We start from the raw sequence: 20,483 nt of genomic DNA on the forward strand, positions 1-20,483 counted from the left end.
AGGTCACACATAAACCTACCTGATAGGAGTATTAAGGTCACACATAAACCTACCTGATAGGAGTATTAAGGTCACACATAAACCTACCTCATAGGAATACATAGGTCACACATAAACCTACCTGATAGGAGTATTAAGGTCACACATAAACCTACCTGATAGGAATTTACAACCACACTCGTCCCANCTAGGAACTAGGGAATCAAGTACATTAATCCACTAGGAACTAGGGATCCAATACCTATCCACCAAAATAGGAAAACCACTGCATTGATATACTAGAAACAAGGTAGACCACTGTACCACACTGGTAGGAACTATGGAAACCACTGAGTTCTATCACCAGGGATAGACCACTGCACCATTGCGTTCTAAACCTGATAGTGCACATTAGAAACAAGGGAGACCATCTGCAGTAGAACTGATAAGGACGAAAATATCTAGGAACTCCACTTACGCATTCCTTTAACGACAGGCTTGTCAACAGCTATAGAAAAGTATTTTTTATTACATAAAATGACAAACAACTACCTGAAGGAAAAAGTTTACAATGTTTCTGATGTACAGTATATCTCACAAATTGAGCAGTTTCTTAATCACAAGACTTTTACAGGACAAATCTGGCTCAATGCAAAATTAAGACAATACATCACAAAGTGTGATTTGCAAGTTCATCAAAAGTTTTGTCAATATGTCAGTGTGATGTCCAGAAAGTGACCAATTGGTGTGGTCTGGCAGAACAAAGTGTTAGACTGAGGGCCTCTTCTGGCAAACAAACAGTGTGAAAGAGTTGTCTGCCCTTTCTACCAGTAGTGAGATATTCTTTACAACAATACTCAGGTGTTCTACAGGTAACACCCACATCTACTTATATATATTATAGTGCATATATGTGGAGACAAATTTACACACACAAATAAACAAGGTCTTAAAACCACTCAGGACAACACTATAACAAAGTGCTTATGGATGATGTGCTTTCAACATAAATGTTGAATGAATTTAGAAGTGCAATACTCTAGTATCACAAAGGTTACTTGTTCACATCATATTCATTTAGAACATTTATTACAAAACAAAATAACAACTAAACATTAATGAAAGCAGTGAAAAAGGATGCATGTGGACAGAATAAGATTGTTACCTCCTCCACCCCAACCACCACCTTGTAATTATAAGAAATTCAACAATTCATTTTATCTTAACATACCAGAAACTTAAACAAATACACACTTCAAAAAGAAACAAAAATATATATGTGTATAATATATCAGGTCTTTCATAGAATATAAGACATATTTACAAGCAGAATTAATTAATATAGAGCTAGACTAGTCCAAATAAGGTAATCATGTACAAACAACAGTGCAGGTAATGGTGATGTCATGTCCCGTGCCCCCGACGTCCGTCAGGGTGAATTAGGGCACAGACAGTTAAAATAGAGATAGATGAGAGTTATGTGCTTTGCAATGACTCTATAAAGGTTAAATCCTTTGGCTCCAATTCCTTAAAAAAACTTCAGACTCAGGCTCCATTTTTTTACACATCAAAACTTCTGGACTTTCAATGTTTTCTCTTAAGCGATATTGTGTACACTCTCCTACAAATTTGAAATTTTATCTATATGACAATAAAAATGCCTTCCAACACCCTCATACTGTATCTTTATTTGTTTACTTTCATACAAGTATCTTTATTTGAAACTTTGAAACTGTAGTATGAATCACATTAACTCAACTAAGATTGATATATTATACAAATTAATAATTGCCAAAAAATTAAGTTAGTTTCAATGGAAAAATATTAAGTCCATAAGTAAGAGTATTTTTGTTTTCAACCTGAAGCATGAATAAATAGATTACATAAATAAGTATCANAGCGTCCTGAACGATGTACTGCGGGGCCCGACTGCAGCAATCGCAGCAGGGAACTAGACTACATAATGTTCCGTAACTAATCGAAACGAAAGATGGAAGTGAAACTTCACCCCTTTTTTCATAATCTCAGGTGTACAGTAAAATTTCTGGAGTGCCGAGTGGATTTTTCATGACACTAGGCACAGTGCCTAGTGGTTTAAAAAGTTTAGCCTGAGCCCTGAAACCTACCTGATAGGAGTATTAAGGTCACACATAAACTTCCCTCATAGGAGAACTTAGGTAACCTACCTCATAGGAGTATAAAGTTCACACACAAACCTACCTCATAGGAGTATAAAGGTCACACATAAACCTACCTCATAGGAGTATAAAGTTCACACACAAACCTACCTCATAAGAGTATAAAGGTCACACATAAACCTACCTCATAGGAGTACATAGGTCACACATAAACCTACCGGATAGGAGTACATAAGTAACCTATCTGATAGGCGTACAAAGGTCACACATAAACCTATCTCATAGGAGTACATAGGTCACACATAAACCTATCTCATAGAGTACAAAGGTCACACATAAACCTACCTCATAGGAGGATAAAGGTCACAAATAGACCTGCTTGATATGAGTACAAAGGTCACACATAAACCGAAATAATAGGAGTAAAAAGGTCACAAATACATCTACCTGATAGGAGTAAAAAGGTCACAAATACATCTACCTGATAGGAGTATAAAGGTCACACATAAACCTACCTGATAGGAGTCTAAAGGTCACACATAAACCTACCTGATAGGAGTACATAGGTCACACATAAACCTACCTGATAGGAGTATATAGGTCACACATGAACCTACCTGATAGGAGTATATAGGTCACACATGAACTTACCTGATAGGGGTACATAGATCACACATAAACCAAACTAATAGGAGTACCTTGGTCACACATAAACCTACCTGATAGGGATATATAGGGGGATGGGGGCACTCAGCCTACTACCAAATGTAAAAAATTCAGGAACAATATTTAAAAAAAAAAATGTTGCTCCAAGGAAAAGAAACCAATTAGAATTGTAGCCTACAGGTTAATTTACCATCCCCATCTCCCACACATAACTCATACAAAAGTTGTAAAAATAAATGGCAAACTCACATACTGATTATGTGTATCAAATTTCATAAATATTGCTTTAAAAGTTATGTCTCAGAATTTTGGACAATACTTATTTATTGAACTCAGAAAAGGGGACATAACTCCAATAAAATAGTCAAAATCAAAAATAAATTACAAGCAAGTATTGATTATTTGTAGCAAATGCTACAAGTATTGGTCAAAAAAGTCTGCCATAGTACTTGGGACAAAATTTATAAGCAGATATCAGAAAAGGGGAGGTATCTTGTCATAATAAAAAAAAATGCAAGCACACAACTAACTAAGGTACTGATGATGGTTGTAAATGTTAATAGAAAATTGGATTAAAATGTGAGGAGTGATGCATCAGGACAACTTTTCAGGGGATAATGTCTGTAACCAATACACAGAACACAGCAATACTAATGCATTTACTGCATTGGTCCTGTTTACTTATTTTCTGTAAAAACAAATCTGATTTGTCACACTTTCCAATAATTACATGAAGTAACAACTAAATATAGCTGGGTTGACCATACTTAGAGTTTTTTAAGGACCTCTTTATTTTACTTACAACAGGTATGTCTGTTGAGTTTATAATACAGACTGAATACAATGACTTATATCCATACTGATTGTGCAAAAAGGAACGTGCACTTAAGAAAAACGGTTTGTCACAGTGAGTTACCATTAGTTTGATGCACTATACTGTAGTACAGAATAGATGGTCATTAATTCCTGTTTGTTTTATACATTAATTCTTGTGCATTTTATATATTAGTCCGATAATTCATTCTGAATAATGTGGAAATCAATTTAAGCATAAAGTGAGAAAAAGTGAGATTAAAAAAAAAAAGATAAAAAAGCATGTTTTCAACCAATAATCTGATATAATACAGCATGATAAACCAATGTGTGTTGCTGAGAACTAAGTCTACTGAAGGATAGGGCCAACAAGATAGAGACACTTACCTTTGTTTACTACAGTCATACAAAGCAAGCAAAAAACAGACATGAGACTGGGAACAGTCAGCATGCTCTCTGCGTGGAGACATGTACACACATGATGCCATGATGGCCACAACCACCAAACATATACAAACGATTTATACAATAGTACCGTCAGCAACACTGTCTGCCATTGGGAAGGGTCTACCGACTCATCAAGGCATAACCATCTACTCTTACCTTTTTCTATACCTTACAATTAAAACTACACTAAAAGTATAGGTCTGCACTTATTTAATTCTGCTTCTTATCCTTTGCTGATGTGTATTTTGATAAAACTCTGTCCACTAATTTATCTTAACATTCTTACAATATTATAAACATTTCTAATATGATTTATAAAGATTTTATAACCATATCATATAACATTACACTGTGATTTCTACAGCATCCTATGAGTAATGTTACAATATTACTGGTGTTCATAAATAAGGCATTTTCCACAAAATAATGTCTTAATTGTAACCTCCCCCAAAATATTTTCTTCCATGAGCTATTACTAAATCAAAATTACGCAAATATTGTCAAGGGAAAACAATGGACACCAATATAGTTCTATTTTAAGCATTTTGTCATGAGAGACAGTAGACCCTGTAAGAGGGAAGAGTAGAGCCATACTGTGAGAAGAATGGCATGTGCTCATTCAGTGAAGGATATACATTGTCTCAGGTGAACGGTCACACTCAAGTCTCACAACAATCTTACTCCACATCACAGGGAGACAAAGTAACCACACACAAGTAGTGGCTATGTAAGGAAACACAGTAGTTATAACCACAGGTAGTCAAGTTCATTACACTGTAACACAGTCTTCAAACCTGGTACATTCAGTTACTAACCAGACTTTGTACAGATAACCAGGTACATGGAGTTACTAACCAGAGTTTGTACAGATAACAAGGTACATGTAGTTATACTAACCAGAGTTTGTACAGATAACCAGGTACATGGAGTTACTAACCAGACTTTGTACAGATAACCAGGTACATGTAATTACTAACCAGCCTTTGTACAGATAACAATTTCCCTGTGTGTTTATAATTATTTTGAGTAACTTTCTATATGCTATCCAGACAGACAAAACTTAACATTCACTAGCGAGACACTGTTTATAAGTCAAGAATAACCTTAAGTATTCCAAAGATGGATATCTCTGAACTCCAATAATGTCTCCACAGCATTAATACAGCGGTGCATGTTTGCAGGCAGTGTCAAAACAGTAACATTAGTACACTGTGGTCCATTGTTTTGCAAATTCTAAAGTAAACAGGTTTTACAAATGACTGCCAAAGCTTATCATTTCATTACATATCGCTACTTATCTTGACAGCTAGTGTATCATTATTATTATTATAACCACGGTTAAACAATCACACAGCTGCTCTTTTACCTCCTCTGAATATCATATCAGGATGTCTTATTAAAGTTACCTTATGCTATGCGCGATGTAAAAAAGCCTGTAATGTACAGGACATTAGGACAACCTGCAGTCATCATACAAGTCTCTCATATATTACATAATCTACCTCCAAAAATATTAACATCAACTTAAAAACAAGAATACATAAGGTCTTCTTGAGGTCGTTACTTGTTCACTAAATTGAATGCATACATATGTAACCCAGCTGAGCAAGGGAAGTACAGGTATGTGTGTGTATGAATCTCCTTCAGGTGTGGACCATAAACTTGACAGATAATGTTAAAATCAACAGGCAATTCAAGTACAACTTCATCATTTATATTTTATACATCTGCAATACTAATCAATGGTCAGAAAATCTTGAGAAGGATTTGCCATGCTTTTACCTGTGATTTAGTAGTCTTTTTATACTGCTTTAACAATTCACTCAGAATAATTTTACAACTTATTTTTCACCATTTACAATTTAACCAAGTTGTTAGACCACAAACAGTCAGTTTGGACACAGGGAGGTGTTTCCTAAGAAAACATCAGAATAACATCAGTTAACATTCTCATTCAACTATGGATTCCTGAAAATGTTTCAATTCTTACCCAGTGAAACTTGTTAGAGGGTTTCCTCACACATATAATGGGATGATGATCACACGAGAGCAGGTGGGATTACACGGAAGCGTTAATTGGTACAACCCAAACCCGTAGCATTACTTTGGTAATTAGGTTGATGAAGTAGACACGTTATATAGGCAAAAAAATCACTCCTTCACCTCTGGTACGATTTACAAACACAACCTCATGCTTAGTCGTCAATACATATACAGCAAACACACATGTAATCACACAGTATAACCAGTTATAACTGATGTTGATCATTATAAATCCAGTCTCCCATCTTGTGTACCTAACATCTTTAACACCTGGTCAAGTATAAATATATATACTACTAGGAAATTTAACGGGGACTGTCCACAGCCCTCACAGATATACTTACTAGAGAAGTTCCTCGTAGCCAACATTGTAGTAAGAATTGCACCCTGAAATAGGAACAGAGTTTTCATTTATTCAACACAATATCAGTAAAACTTTAAAATAATATCAAAATATCTCATGGTTTCTACACTATATTGAAATCAGGGAAATTCATGTCCGTACCAACTTAACCCTTTCACACCTAGGTAACTTGAGTAGACTCTACTATAAATTTAACTGGGTGTTCCATTATGGTCTACAGTGGTGAAAGGGTTAAGGATGCTGTATTCATTTCATTAAAAATAATTATATAATTCATTTGCAATGTTTCGACAATAGTATTTTGAAATGGATTTTTTTTTCAAGTTTTTTTTTTTTCTTAACATAAAGTGTCAAGTATACCTATACTTAGATCCGTTTTGATGCACTCGTCTATTAAGCTTCATGAAACATTCCTTCAAAAAAAGATATCACATGGAAACCATTTTTGTGCACCATTCCACAAACCCTATGTGTCATATTTGCTTTACTAGTAACACAAAAACACTGATCAATAAAAAATTGCTAGTTTAGTGTAATATGGAAATGTCCTTTTCATAATATGTTCTAGTTTATAAAAAATAATACAATCTGGATACATACATAGAGAAAATATTCAGAGAATTATTTCTCCTTTTTGAGCGCAGGACAAAAAAATTACTACCACCAGTGTAAGATTCTTAAATGTCCAGTCATTTTAAGTCGGACACGTACAGTTAAGAGTGTTTATCTCCACCTCAAAGTTACGAATGATTATTTTCTCTTATTCCTTAACAGACTTGTTTTGGTAAAAAGTTAACCTGTAATACCAACTTAGGAGATTTTATGTGATGTTATCTGAATATAGATGTCAATAGTGTTCATGATGTCACAATATGAACTGCGTTTCTGGATCAACACATTTTAGCTTGTCAGGGATACCAACAGGAATATCCTATGTACAGAGACCCACAGATAAATGTAGCCAGAGTGTGAGAACAGACTAATATGTATGTTACTGAAGATGCAATACGCATAGAGAATACTTTTTATTTTCTCAGGTATAGCCAAATGAAATAACATCCTATATGTTTAGACTAACAGTGTCATACTATATATACGGAGGCTCACTACCTGAGACTTTTCCTCAGAGGAATTTGAGGACAAAGTTAACTTTTCCCCTATTTCTTCCTCCTCTTCTTCAATTTCTTCCTTTTCCTCTCCCTTCTCTTCCTTGAGATAGTCTGAAGACATGTCAATGAGGTTTAACTGTGTGTCCTCTGTTGACAAGTCGGACCCATCAGTAATGTCATTCTGGTTAACCACACCACTCTCTAATAATACTTCATCAATTCTGACCGCTGTGTTTGTGCGTAATTCTGCATTTTTCGATGTCTTGTACAATTCTTTAAACTGTTTATTTCCCTCTGATCCAACATGCTCTTGTTGCCTGTTAGGGTTGTCTTCATCATTGTTCCGTTCCACTAATTCTACATCTTCATTACTCTGTACTAATTCTACATCCCCATTACTCTCTTCTAATTCTACATCCTCATTGCTATACACTAAACCAACATCCTCAATGTTTTCCATCATAAAGTCTATTTCCATTTTTACTCCATTTGTTTCTGTAGTATTTGCATCATGAGATGTTTTTAACTTTGCTTGCTCACAGTAAAGCTCTAGTTCCTCTTGAAAGTTAACACCCATTAACCCTACTTCCTTCACCTCTGGTAACACAAGAACATTGGTAAGGTCTCTTTCCAAGCAAAGGTTATCACTTCCCTCCTCCGTTTTGGGGTAATGTTTTTCTTCCTTTCTTACAACATCATTTTTTGTGTTTAAGTCTGCCTCGAAATTTGGTACTTCACTTCCTGCGGAAGCCTTCACATCTTGCTGAGTTTCAGGGAGTATCACCTCTCTCTCAACAGAAAATTCCATGCATGAAGGACTACATTCACTGTCAAGAAATTGTTTCCCGCAGTACACATCCAAGAATACAGGGTGTTTGTAAGATTGCTCACTTTTGGTTATAAAATCATGCTCAGTTTCTAATGAATCAACTCTTTCTATATCAAATTCTTTTTCCAGTGAATCAACACCTCTAAAACAAGACAAACTACTTTCAAGGAATTTTTTCCCACAGTATATTTCCAAATCTTCATGCCATGTGACTAGGTAATCATCATTCACATCCCTCTCACCTTCCTCTGATTCACTTGCTGTCGGACTTTTAGAATCAGAATGAATAGTGTTATCTAGACATTTCTGTACACAATAAATCTCTACAACTTCCTGTAAAGTTTGTACAGAGATGTTTTCAGAATCAAATATCTTTTCCTCCAGACTTTCACTTAATCCTGCTTCCCCACATCTCTCCAATGCTCTTTCATTATCAACTAACCCCATTGCTTGTGTGTCCTCTAATTCATCATCCTCCACCTCCCCCTCTATCTGGTATGTGGATTTTGGTGTGCAATCAGTCTCAAGAAAACGTTTACCACAGTACACAGTTAAATCCTCCTTTTTATATAAATCTTGATTAACTTCATCCTCCAAATTTAAATTTTCCTCCATCATTGTATCATCCGTATAAGAGGAAAGTTTTTCGCATGAAGGTTCACTGTCAAGAAACCTTTTGCCGCAGTATAGTTTGGAGACATTGATATGGTACTTAGAACAGTCTCCTGTGATCTCCTCCAGAGCCATCTCAAAGTCTTCCTCTGTGTATGAGATTGTTTCATTTCCTGGGTTGTTAATATTGTACATCCAACCACTAGAATTGTCAGGCTTTGTTAAACCACCGACTGTAAAAGTTTGATCTGTATCATCACACATGGCACTTAAGGAGATGCAGTACTGGACACACCGAGATGTTATAGGTATTCAAAACTATACTTATTTCAAGCAAGTGCCCAATTTTAGACTCTTTCACAGATTTCAGTAATTAAATTCCACATGATGAATAGAGTAGAAGTTATAAACTTTTAAAAGTCAAAACTAATGCATTACAACAAAAGATTAAGCCAGTTTAACGAAACGTTTGATGACTACACAGGGATCTTCATCCATACACATGCTTTGTACAACGGTGGCATAATTCCTTTCACCTTGACAATGACAGGTGAGTAAGAAAGACTTGTGTTACATGAATATTGTTGTATGATAACACTTCATGTCAACTGCCTGGACGCAGTCAAGCAGGGAGAATCAACACACCTTATGTAGAGGTATGTAACCACTGGAAAGTCTCCACATAAATGTCCCCCTGATAACGGCACTACCTCCAGCCACAGCTTCACTGTTAGGGGACATACTTTATACACCACACAGGTAAAACTCTAAATATATCAAACCTTCCTAGATACCTGAATAATGCATGACCTTCATAATCAGACACTGATTGATCACAGAAAACTGATTTATACCATGAAATTTCCACCTACAATATTCTTATGTTTATATACGGGGTCTATATATTAATATTTTAATTGTAATTTGATAATATTGACTCTAATAAGTACAATATCTCTGTCATTACTTATTTTAATTAATCATGTATATTAGATAGCTAAGTTAATTAATATATAAAAATAATGCGATATTAAGGCAAAAAGATTACAATTACATGTAACTGAACCAACCTTGTCAATTTCAAAGATCAATAGAAAGGTGGAGACAAAATAATTTATTATTCATTTTCAAGTCACTATGAAGGCTCCGCTCCACCTATCAAACAGTCACGAAAAATCTCCAAATAGGTTTCCTGACAGTTTTAAGAGTTTTATTTTTCTTAGTTGTCACAGAAATCTTTTTGAACTGCATTTCAATATGTACAAGGTGATCATGGAATGACACAGGGGTGTTCTGGTGCCAAGGACAGTATCACATGTACAGGTATTACGAAATGTTTTGTACCCTTTTACCGCACTTCTGCGTATTTGCCACTTTACTGATAACGTAACTATAGGTAAACAAGGTCTCAGTGGTGCTGTCATCTGATAAGGAATCGGGTGACCTATAATATCTTTGTTTCTCAACCTGTGAGCGGATATAAAAACATAACACAAAATTTCCTTTAAAAAAAAAAGAATTCCGTCGGCCTACCAATATAAAGACCCAGACAACACAGGTAGCCCAAATATAAAGATATTTATAGCTGTTTGTCCAAATATAGAGATATTTATAGCTGGTTGTTCCTGTCTTCATCAGTGTCCTGGACAACGGAGAAAACCTGACCTTTCTATATGAAGTCTGAACGTCTAACCATTGGGGCTTTAACTTACATTATCCTTTACCTTCATTAACCCTGCTATCAAATGCCCAACACTGATGGCATATGAAGTCTTACTGATTAACTAAAATCAAACGAAGCTTTGGTTTCACTAAATATCTTAAGGATGTTTTCCTTAGCTTAAATTTTCCTCATGGGGAAACATTTTTGCCAATCTCTTAGAGTTAAACATCAAGTCATGAACTGCCAAAACAAGAATGAATGGGTCAAATCAAGAGTCATGTGTGCGACAACATTTTTACAATAAACACTAACAAAACTTGACAAGTTTGTAATGTGGTAGATATTCACATCTTTTAGAATGATACCTGTCCTCATTAATCATGCATAAATATGCATGCATCACACTGCAGATTGAGCTTAGCTGAGTCTTGTAATTAGGTATGTGCATATAAAATTTGGTTGAAAGCAGACCAAGTAAAGGGCAGTTAATGAACAGAAACTGACATGTGACAATCACCTGTTTTTTTCTGAAAATACAATATGCGATCAGTTTGCATCTTTTCTTAGACAGGATAAAAAAGTGAGCCACAAGCCACTAACAGTAGATAGTTAATGAATTAACTCCAAACTCTGTGAAATTTAAAAGCTTCAGGAAGTGTAGGCGGGCAGGTAAAACGCTACAGGTAGACAGCTGTCCTAAACAAATAATCCAACTTTGTACACCTGCACTTAAAGCCTGTTACCTTTTATTGCAGCATTATGCAATATATTCAAATTCGGGGAGTCTTTCTTTTACTGGGAAAAATGCCAGTCTACGTAATGTTGTAACACCTATAAGATAGTCGATATAGCATGGTTCCATATCATTAGAATTGCATATGTTAGACTTAGTACTATGGTAGCGGTGAATAATGACAAATGTAACAAGAGGTCCCGAGGGCCTGTATCGCTCACCTGAATATGTTTAAAATAATTGGTATGAAGTAGGTGCTGTAAGTACATATGAAATTTCAGAAAGATCCATCCAGTACTTGAGATATAGCGAGAACAAACTTCAAACAGAGCCCTGCACCCCTATGCAAATTAGGGGAGTCATACCCACCAATTATACAAAATTGAGTCGCCTTGACTCAAGGATGCTCCAGACTAAACAAGGATAAAATCCATTAATCCAGATGGTCGAAGAAAGATTTTTAAGGTTTTACCTCTATTTCTACAATTGGGCCCTGCCCTTCTGCCCCCTGGGAGACCACACCCAGGCCACTGCTTATACAAAATTGAGTTCCCTTGGCCCATTGATGCTCCAGACTAAATTAGGATAAAATCCCTTAATCTCTATGGTAAAAGAAGGATTTTAAAGGTTTTACCACTATTTCCCCTATTGGGCCCCACCTCTCTGCCTCCAGATGTGACAGATACACCGTTTATACAAAATTGGTTCCCCTTCACCCAAGGGTGCTTCATACCAAATTTGGACAAAATCCTGTCATTCCTACAGAAGAAGAAGGATTTTGAAGAATTTGCTATGTTTCCCCTATTGGGCCCCTCCCTTTTGCCCCCAGGGGGGCCACACTCGCTGTTTATACGAAATTGAGTCCCTTTTGCCTGAGGATGCTCCAGACTAAACTAGGATAATATTCCTTAATCCCTATGGTAGAAGAAGGATTATAAAGGTTTTACCTATATTTCCCCTAATGGGCCCCGCCCCTCAGGTCCCAGGGGGGCCAGACCCACTGTTTATACAACATTGGTTCCCCTTTACCCAAGGATGCTCCACACCAAATATGGACCAAATCCTTTCATTTCTACAGACGAAGAACGATTTTAAAGAATTTGCTATATTTCCCCTATTGGGCCCCGCCCCTCAGCCCCCAAGGGGGCCAGACCCACCATTTATACAAAATTGGTTCCCCTTTACCCAAGAATGCTTCAGACCAAATATGGACCAAATCCTTTCATTCCTACAGAAGAAGAAGGATTTTAAAGAATAATTTGCTATGTTTCCCCTATTGGGCCCCGCCCCTCAGGCCCCTGGGGGGCCACACCCATGGTTTATACAAAATTGGTTCCCCTTCTCCCAAGGATGCTTCAGACCAAATATGGAACAAATCCTTTCATTCCTACAGAATAAGAAGGATTTTATATAATTTGCTATATTTCCCCTATGGGGCCTCGCCCTTCAGACCAAAGGGGGGCCAGACCCGCCGTTTATATTGGTTATTATACCCTTTATCAATACTGCAAAAGTTGACTTTTAAATATTTCTTCCAATTCCAATATCGAGACTGTCCATGTTGAGCCCATTCCTTCTTTCCCAAGAGGGACCACACATTTCAATTATATGACATTGAATTCTCTCGCCCCAGGGATGCTTCATACCAATTTGTTCCAAAATTCAATTGGCCACCTTAGCTGACTAGTGGTCTTACAAATGAAAAGTGACAGGTGACCAATGGCGCACCATACTATATGATCACTTGGGCAGGTGAGCTAACAATCGGTAACAAATCATCACCAGGTGTTTAGGAGAGACGTATGATCAACTACTCACCTTGAGTTTCCTCCTGGCGTTGAATTTCTTCAGGCAGTCTACAGTCTCCTGTCTGTGAACCACAGATGCCACTCTCTCACGTTGCTGAAAAAGAACAATATGTTAAATTTATTATCACAGAAATAAGTGCTACTGATAGTCAAGCAGGTCAACTTTCTATCCTAACTCTAAACACTTCCTGGATTAAAACAGGATATTAGTCATTCTTAAATAAACTTTTCCATACATATCTCAATAAGATTTTAAACTGCCAATCTTTCTAAAAATAAATACAAGGTATAAACTACAATAGATTTTACCTGGTTATTGATGAATTATTATACAAGTTTATACTACATGAGGGTAATCAGGCCAGTCCGCAGTAGGGGGACTTGATCAAACCTACCCTAAATTTCACATTACCTGCACAGGCTAGCCAGCTACAATGCGGTTCTCGGTGACAATTCAACCCAATCATCAGGTCCCATGCACCCTGTTATCATTTACATTTGAACAATATCTGATAAAGGTATTAAACAAGAAACCCCCTTCAAATGTTTCAAGGTTGTTTGCCCTTTAAAAAACACATTGTGTTAAGTGTGATTCCTTATCTCATTACAACACTTCTGGACAACACAGGCTACCATACATGTACTAGTAAGGAGAAGGTCAAGGACTCTTATTATCACTGTCCAGTTCTGGAAGTATCACAGCCTCAACCAATCAGACTGCTGTATCATACATTAATAACTGAGCTGCAACGGTGCAATGGAGACAAACATTGAACTCATCTCCTAATGCAGAGGCCAGTTCCATTTCCATGTATCTTTTATCTCAATGTCAATTAGACTACAGCCTTCTTGACCATACCTAGCCATTAACTGACAGCTTATATAAGTCCTATGAGTTTGTTTTTGTTTTTAAGTGTTCAGGTAATTTGAAGGAAAATGTTTCAACAATCACTTTTATCATGACGTATATCAAATTAGACTATCATTTTCCTCTCGAGTCAAGTCAGTAATTGTGATATGTAAACCTACCAGAAATATTTATGAAAAAACAATTATTGTAACAATGTATATATCACAATGATAACAGAGAATGTCTTTCAAAAACAATATTTCTATATTGTAGTGCAGCAAGCACACATTGTGTCAAGTCTTCCAGAGTTACCTCCCCTGCATAAGGAAATTCATCTTTCCCAGAACAACATAAACTGCAGAGTAATGAATACTGGACTTCAGATTGCATATGGTTTCAGCATTCAATACAGAGATATCATAATGCCTGAAGGAAACTGATAATCCTCAATCACTGACTATTTGATATATATATTTGATCTGTAATTCCAATCATGTCTTGATCATCTCAAAGCACCTCACTACCTGACCTTTGTATAACCCTGAGCCCCAGACTGTCTAGTTTATACCCCTAAAGCCCCTCACTACCTGACCTTTGTATAACCCTGAGCCCCAGACTGTCTAGTTTATACCCCTAAAGCCCCTCACTACCTGACCTTTGTATACCCCTGAGCCCCAGTCTGTCTAGTTTATACCTTTAAAGGCCCTAATAAGAAGCCTTTACTCCTTCTGTTATTTAACCAACCATGTCCACCCATTACTCCCATTGTTTGGTCTATACACCTTGTCCTAGGCAGCCAATCAGCCACCCTACTTACGCATATCCAGGGGTGCTTCAGTGCCTCTGTGGCATTGATACGCTTTGCAGGGTTGACTGTCAGCATACTGTTGATGAGATTCTTGGCCTCTGGTGTGACCGTGTCCCATTCTGGGGAAGGGTACTGCAAGCAAAAAGAACAAGCATATTGAAGTATAGCAAAGCAATACATGTCATCAGCTATTTACATCATGTCCTTAAATGACCTCAGCTGTTAATAGGACGCTAAACAAAATACAAGAGGCCCAATGGGCCTGCATCGCTCACCTGGTATAAATCTCACACTTGTAACCTTAAAAGTGATCTAAAATAAAGCTACAGGCAAAATAAAATTTTAGTATTTATGAAAAGTTCATTCAAAAGAACCTGTTATTTTTTTTGTGATTGAAAGTCAAACAAAGTCATTATGTTGAACAAATTTTATAGCCTTTCATCTCGGGATGCAACTTGCAAAGTATCAACATCCTGGGACCCATGGTTATTCAGAAGAGGTCGTTTAAAGATTTTAAACAAATTTGACCCCTGTGACCTTGAATATAAGTCAGTCATTCACTTTAACAAACATAGTAGTCCTTGATCCCAGCATGCTACTGACTAAATATCAACATCCTGAGCCTTTTGGTTATTCAGAACAAGTTGTTTATTTATTTTTATATATTTTGAACATATTTGCTCCTTGTGACCTTGAATATGATTCAAGGTCATACATTTAAACAAACTTGGTAGCCCTTGATCCTAGTATGCTACTGACTAAATATCATCACCCTGGGCATTTTGGTTATTCAGAAGAAGTTGTTTAAAGTTTTTAACATATTTGACCCCTGTGACCTTGAATATGGGTGAAGGTCATTCATTTGAACAAACTTTGTAGCCCTTCATCACAGCATGCTACTGGCCAAATATCAACACCCTGGGCATTTTGGTTATTCAGAAGAAGTTGTTAAAAGGTTTTTTAAGACAATTGACCCCTGTGACCTTGAGTATAATTGAAGGTCATTAATTTGAACAAACTTGGTAGCCCTTCACCGAAGCAGGCTACTGGCCAAATATCATCTCCCTGGGCAGTTTGGTTATCGAGAAGAAGATGTTTAAAGTTTTTAACATATTTGACCCCTGTGACCTTGAATATGGGTGAAGGTCATTAATTTTAACAAACTTTGTAGCTCTTCATCCCAGTTTGGTTCTGGCCAAATATCATCACCCTAGGCCTTTTGGTTATTAAGAAGAAGTCGTTTAAAGTAAAATATTGACGCCGGACGCCGCGCCACGGCATAAGCTCACTTGTCACTTCGTGCCAGGTGGGCTAATAACCAAATCAGCTATTTACATGTCATTGCCAGGACAAATATTAGATTTAAACTTTTAAGCCTTGCCCAACATTGATCTTGTTGGTACAGACAATAATATGACCTTTTTCTGTTACTGTACTTTTATTTTGGGTTATAGATGAGGGAAAAGTCCATAGCACATCATTTAGTTCTGATGTATCCATATAAAAATTTCATAAAAAAAACAAATTTGCCTTTTAAAATGCTCAGACAAATATTACAATTGTTACACATTGTCTAGTTTAGTCTGAAATAAATAACATGTCGGTAAACATGTAGTTCGACTAAATCTGAAGGTATTAGATGGCTGACTACCGAAAAATACTTCTTGGTTGACATTGCATTCAGTCACATGACAAACCAACCTATATAAGATAGTTGATAAAATCTACTCTGTTGTGAAAAACTGTTCTGTAAAGATATGGAACGGTTTTTATCCATACAATGGCAGAGATAAACAAATAATCTTTCAATCCGTTTATGGAAAACATGTGGACATGCTTGGCATACAAGAAAACACTGAGTGAAGTGAGCACCAAACCCAGTGCCTCAATTTTTCTTTTTTCTTTTAAAGAGATAGACTGTTATATTGGTAAAGTTGTGATACATCCAGTCCTAAGGTTTAAAGGAAATGAGGTGAACCCCTATACAAACTTACTCCTTTAATTCATTCTATCCATGGATACTCATTTGGTTTGATAGTGTGTAGGACAAGATTGATTACAGTTAAACACGATCAATTAGCAATTATCCTAACTCCAGATATGCATATTTGCTGTTGCTAATAATTTCAATTATCTGTAATATTTGATTATATTTCCTCGTTTTTCACATTAATAAATTTCAAATGTTCTAGTCACATGTGATGTCTATTGAACTAACTGGGTTAATGTTTTAAGCAGCAAATCAATACTTACATCATAAGCCCCAGCCTTGATCTGAGCATAAAGTCTGTGCTGATCCTCATCCCAGAATGGGGGGTAGCCCACCAACAGGATATATAAAATCACACCTACAAAAGCATAATAGTGACATTATTAGGGGTACTACGGCACACTTGTGCTGATTCTCATCCCAGACTGGGGAGTAGCCCACCAACAGGATATATATAGAATCACACCTACAAAAGCATGATAGTGTCATTATTAGGGGTACTACGATACACTTGTTTCTCATCCCAGACTGAGGAGTAGCCCACCAACAGGATATATAGAATCACACCTACAAAAGCATGAGTGTCATTATTAGGGGTACTACGATACACTTGTGCTGATTCTCATCCCAGACTGGGGAGTAGCCCACCAACAGGATATATATAGAATCACACCTACAAAAGCATGATAGTGTCATTATTAGGGGTAATATGGTAATTATATATATAACCTGTTCACATCAAAGTTGACAAAATAACTTCATGTTATAACTAGGTATCTAAACACAATACTAATCCAGCCAATCAATGTTAAAAGTAGAGGGATGACTTGGTTTGATTTTTGTATTAAACTGTAGCTTTTTTATGCGTGCTGAATGTAATGCTCAATCTATAGCAACAGTGACTTAATCTTTAATTTTGCCTTGAAAAGGAGTCCTTTCATTAAGAAGACTGACCAATATCAGCAATCTATGAAGCTTCAATGTGATTGGTTAACTGAAACTGGAGCTGTTGTACGAAAACAAAATTTCTATTGAAACTAAGATTAACCAACAGATTTAAAATGTACTTCCAAGCAACGCTAGGTAAGTAAGTAGTATATGAAGCTAGAGTTTGGGCAACCCTTGCAAACTTGACTTACTGAGCAGAAACCAAATTTCTATGTAAGTGACATTGATGTTGCCCTTTGAGCTTTGGACCTGAAAATCCCAAGCATACACTTTCATGAAGGAACAGTATATGGAGTTTGAGTGTTATAGGCCAATGAGAACTATATGGTTATTGCACACAAAAAAATAAAAAAATCCAGTGACCTTAACCTTGCACCTTCAGAGCTGTAAGACTATCCCAAGCAAGCACTCTCTATAAGGAAGCAGTGGATTGAGTTGGAGTTTGATTGGGCTATGGGAAACCAAGCTATTGAACAGAAACTAATTTCTATTTAATGTACAAACATCTTTGACCTCTGACTTATAGACCTGAAAAGGAAGCAGTGATGTCTGTTACATAAATTAACTAAGGCAGAGAATTCATAAGGTGGAATATGTATACATGTGTACACATCAGAAAGTAGTAACTTCAACTCCTAACAGAACTTTTCAGCAGTCATTTATTAGTTGGAATATGGTACAGGTGTTGGATATACCAAAGTCAAAGAGTAAATGAAGTTGTTCAGACTGGGACATTCATTAGATATGCTACGGTAATATGTGATGATAGAGACACCTTACCACATGCCCATATATCTACAGGCTTCCCATAAGGGTCTTTTCTCAGGACTTCTGGGGACAAATAGCCAGGAGTTCCAGCGAAGCCTGCAAAAAAAAGAATTCATATCAAAGCATCATTATTATGCATGAGATTGCCAAGCACCAAGAGACTAGGAGCCAGACACACTTTCCGACATGATCTTCAAATTGATGAATGAAAAGTTCACCAACCATATTCAAGTCCTGTCTTAGGGAAGTTACGACATGGTCTGATGTATACCACCGATCACATTAAAACAACATCAAATGTCTTAGTAGTTTTACATAACTGACGAGAAGTATTTATCAATGTCTTGAATTTAGATATATGTCGTCGTTATAGTACAAACAAAATGTCTAGCTTTACTAGTCAAATCTCAGTATTGTAGGTGTCTCCACCCTCCCCACCTTCTGTACATGTATGTATTATATACTTCACATAGATATTGACATTCTCCAAGACTTAATAATGATCATTAGGATATCAAGCAATCAATTACTTATATGAAGAAACCTTAAAACTCCACAAATTCATCCAGATATCACTCCTGTTTTACAGTGAAAGAGAAGAGAATCGGTAAAGCTACAGAGGAGCTTGTGTAGCCCTTGGGAGGCTGTGGCAGTTAATCGGTTGAGTGACATTATGTAGATTGGGACACTGTCCAGCCTCTGGATAAAATTGTCGACTAGATAAGGATAATCAACAACCTTATTGGCTCTACCACTGACCTATCAAGCCTCCATTAGGATTACCATCAAGTGCGACCATTCACATTCTACCGAGTCATCCATGGCTAAAACTCCCGACATTGATTCTATCAGCCTACACTCTCTGTAGACTGGTGATGGGCAAGTTCATTGTAGTGTTTTATTAAGGCCAATCCTGGGTACACAGCTATGGTGGCACAATTTTCTCGATTGGAACTGTGTCTGTCTTGGAGAATTCCCTGGACACGTGTGATCTGTGAGAGATCTGTCTATTGTACACAGAGGAAGTAGCCGTGGTTAAATGGCCTGGCCATCAGCGCCATGGTATCAATTTTTAAAATATATGCCAAATGTCAAGGATATGCTACTCATCCTGAGGTAATATCAATGTATAATTATGAACCAAAATATATTACATTGACCTTGACCTAAGGATGAAAATCAAATAAAACCTCCAGAAATAGCTAAGTGAATTACACTAGGGTAGACAGATTGGTTTCTCTTGTTAGCTGACAATAGAGTACAGAGAAGATGATGGTAAAGGTAACATTTACTGATGGAATCAATTCATATTTCTTTCCCAAATATTTCTTTTCCCACTGCATAGGAACAATCTTGCATTAATTTAATTCTTGACATTTCTTCACTAGGAACACAATCTTCACATATACATTCAATCAAGACCTAAAACTGTCGCCAGAATGACAGACTAATGCCCCCACATGCACCAAGAACTATAATCCTATTAAGATTTTTTTCGAAAAAATGGCATAACTTCATAAATAGGGAAGGTCACTCCAATTTCTATATTTTATTCTCTTTGATGAATGGGTTCTGTGTACAAAGTATCATTTAAATCAGTACTGTAATTTGGGAGGAAAAATGTGAACAACATTTTTAAACTAAGGGGCATAACTCAATAATTAGAGGAGGTCACTTCAGTTCTTACTGATCCTGGATGTTAGGGTTCTATGTACCAGGTATCATTCAAATGCATGGGTTTTTTTTTGAAAGGGTAGAAGTCAATGAATAAAGTTGGTAACCCAATGTATACAGTTTGCTTGCATCCTCTAGATGTAAGGGTTCTGTGTTACAGGTTGGTAACCCAATATATACACTTTGCTTGCATCCTCTAGATGTAAGGGTTCTGTGTTACAGGTTGGTAACCCAATATATA

The 20,483-nt window shown here is 36.6% G+C and overlaps 1 protein-coding gene across 9 annotated transcripts in view; it reads right to left on the reverse strand.

The window, feature by feature from the left end:
- Positions 1 to 20,483, reverse strand: part of LOC110448224 (calcium/calmodulin-dependent protein kinase type II delta chain-like) — a 149,953-nt gene that overhangs the window by 38,800 nt on the left and 90,670 nt on the right. For 4 of the 9 annotated variants that reach the window (XR_002462689.1, XM_021494360.1, XM_021494361.1 and 1 more), the window contains exons 8-13: positions 18,581 to 18,664; positions 17,116 to 17,210; positions 14,872 to 14,994; positions 13,215 to 13,298; positions 6,431 to 6,473; positions 1,145 to 1,165 (exon numbers count right to left, since the gene is read on the reverse strand). Coding sequence is in view for 8 of the 9 variants with exons in the window: in XM_021494360.1 (XP_021350035.1) it covers positions 1,145 to 1,165; positions 6,431 to 6,473; positions 13,215 to 13,298; positions 14,872 to 14,994; positions 17,116 to 17,210; positions 18,581 to 18,664 (450 nt within the window). In the remaining variant the exon portion in view is untranslated. Of the gene's footprint in view, positions 1 to 1,144; positions 1,166 to 3,983; positions 3,993 to 6,430; positions 6,474 to 13,214; positions 13,299 to 14,871; positions 14,995 to 17,115; positions 17,211 to 18,580; positions 18,665 to 20,483 lie in introns of all 9 variants that reach the window. The other 5 variants (XM_021494364.1, XM_021494367.1, XM_021494365.1 and 2 more) reach the window with 3 other exon arrangements.

The sequence above is a fragment of the Mizuhopecten yessoensis genome, unplaced genomic scaffold (genome assembly GCF_002113885.1).
Source record: "Mizuhopecten yessoensis strain PY_sf001 unplaced genomic scaffold, ASM211388v2 scaffold3949, whole genome shotgun sequence".
Lineage (NCBI taxonomy): Eukaryota > Metazoa > Mollusca > Bivalvia > Pectinida > Pectinidae > Mizuhopecten > Mizuhopecten yessoensis.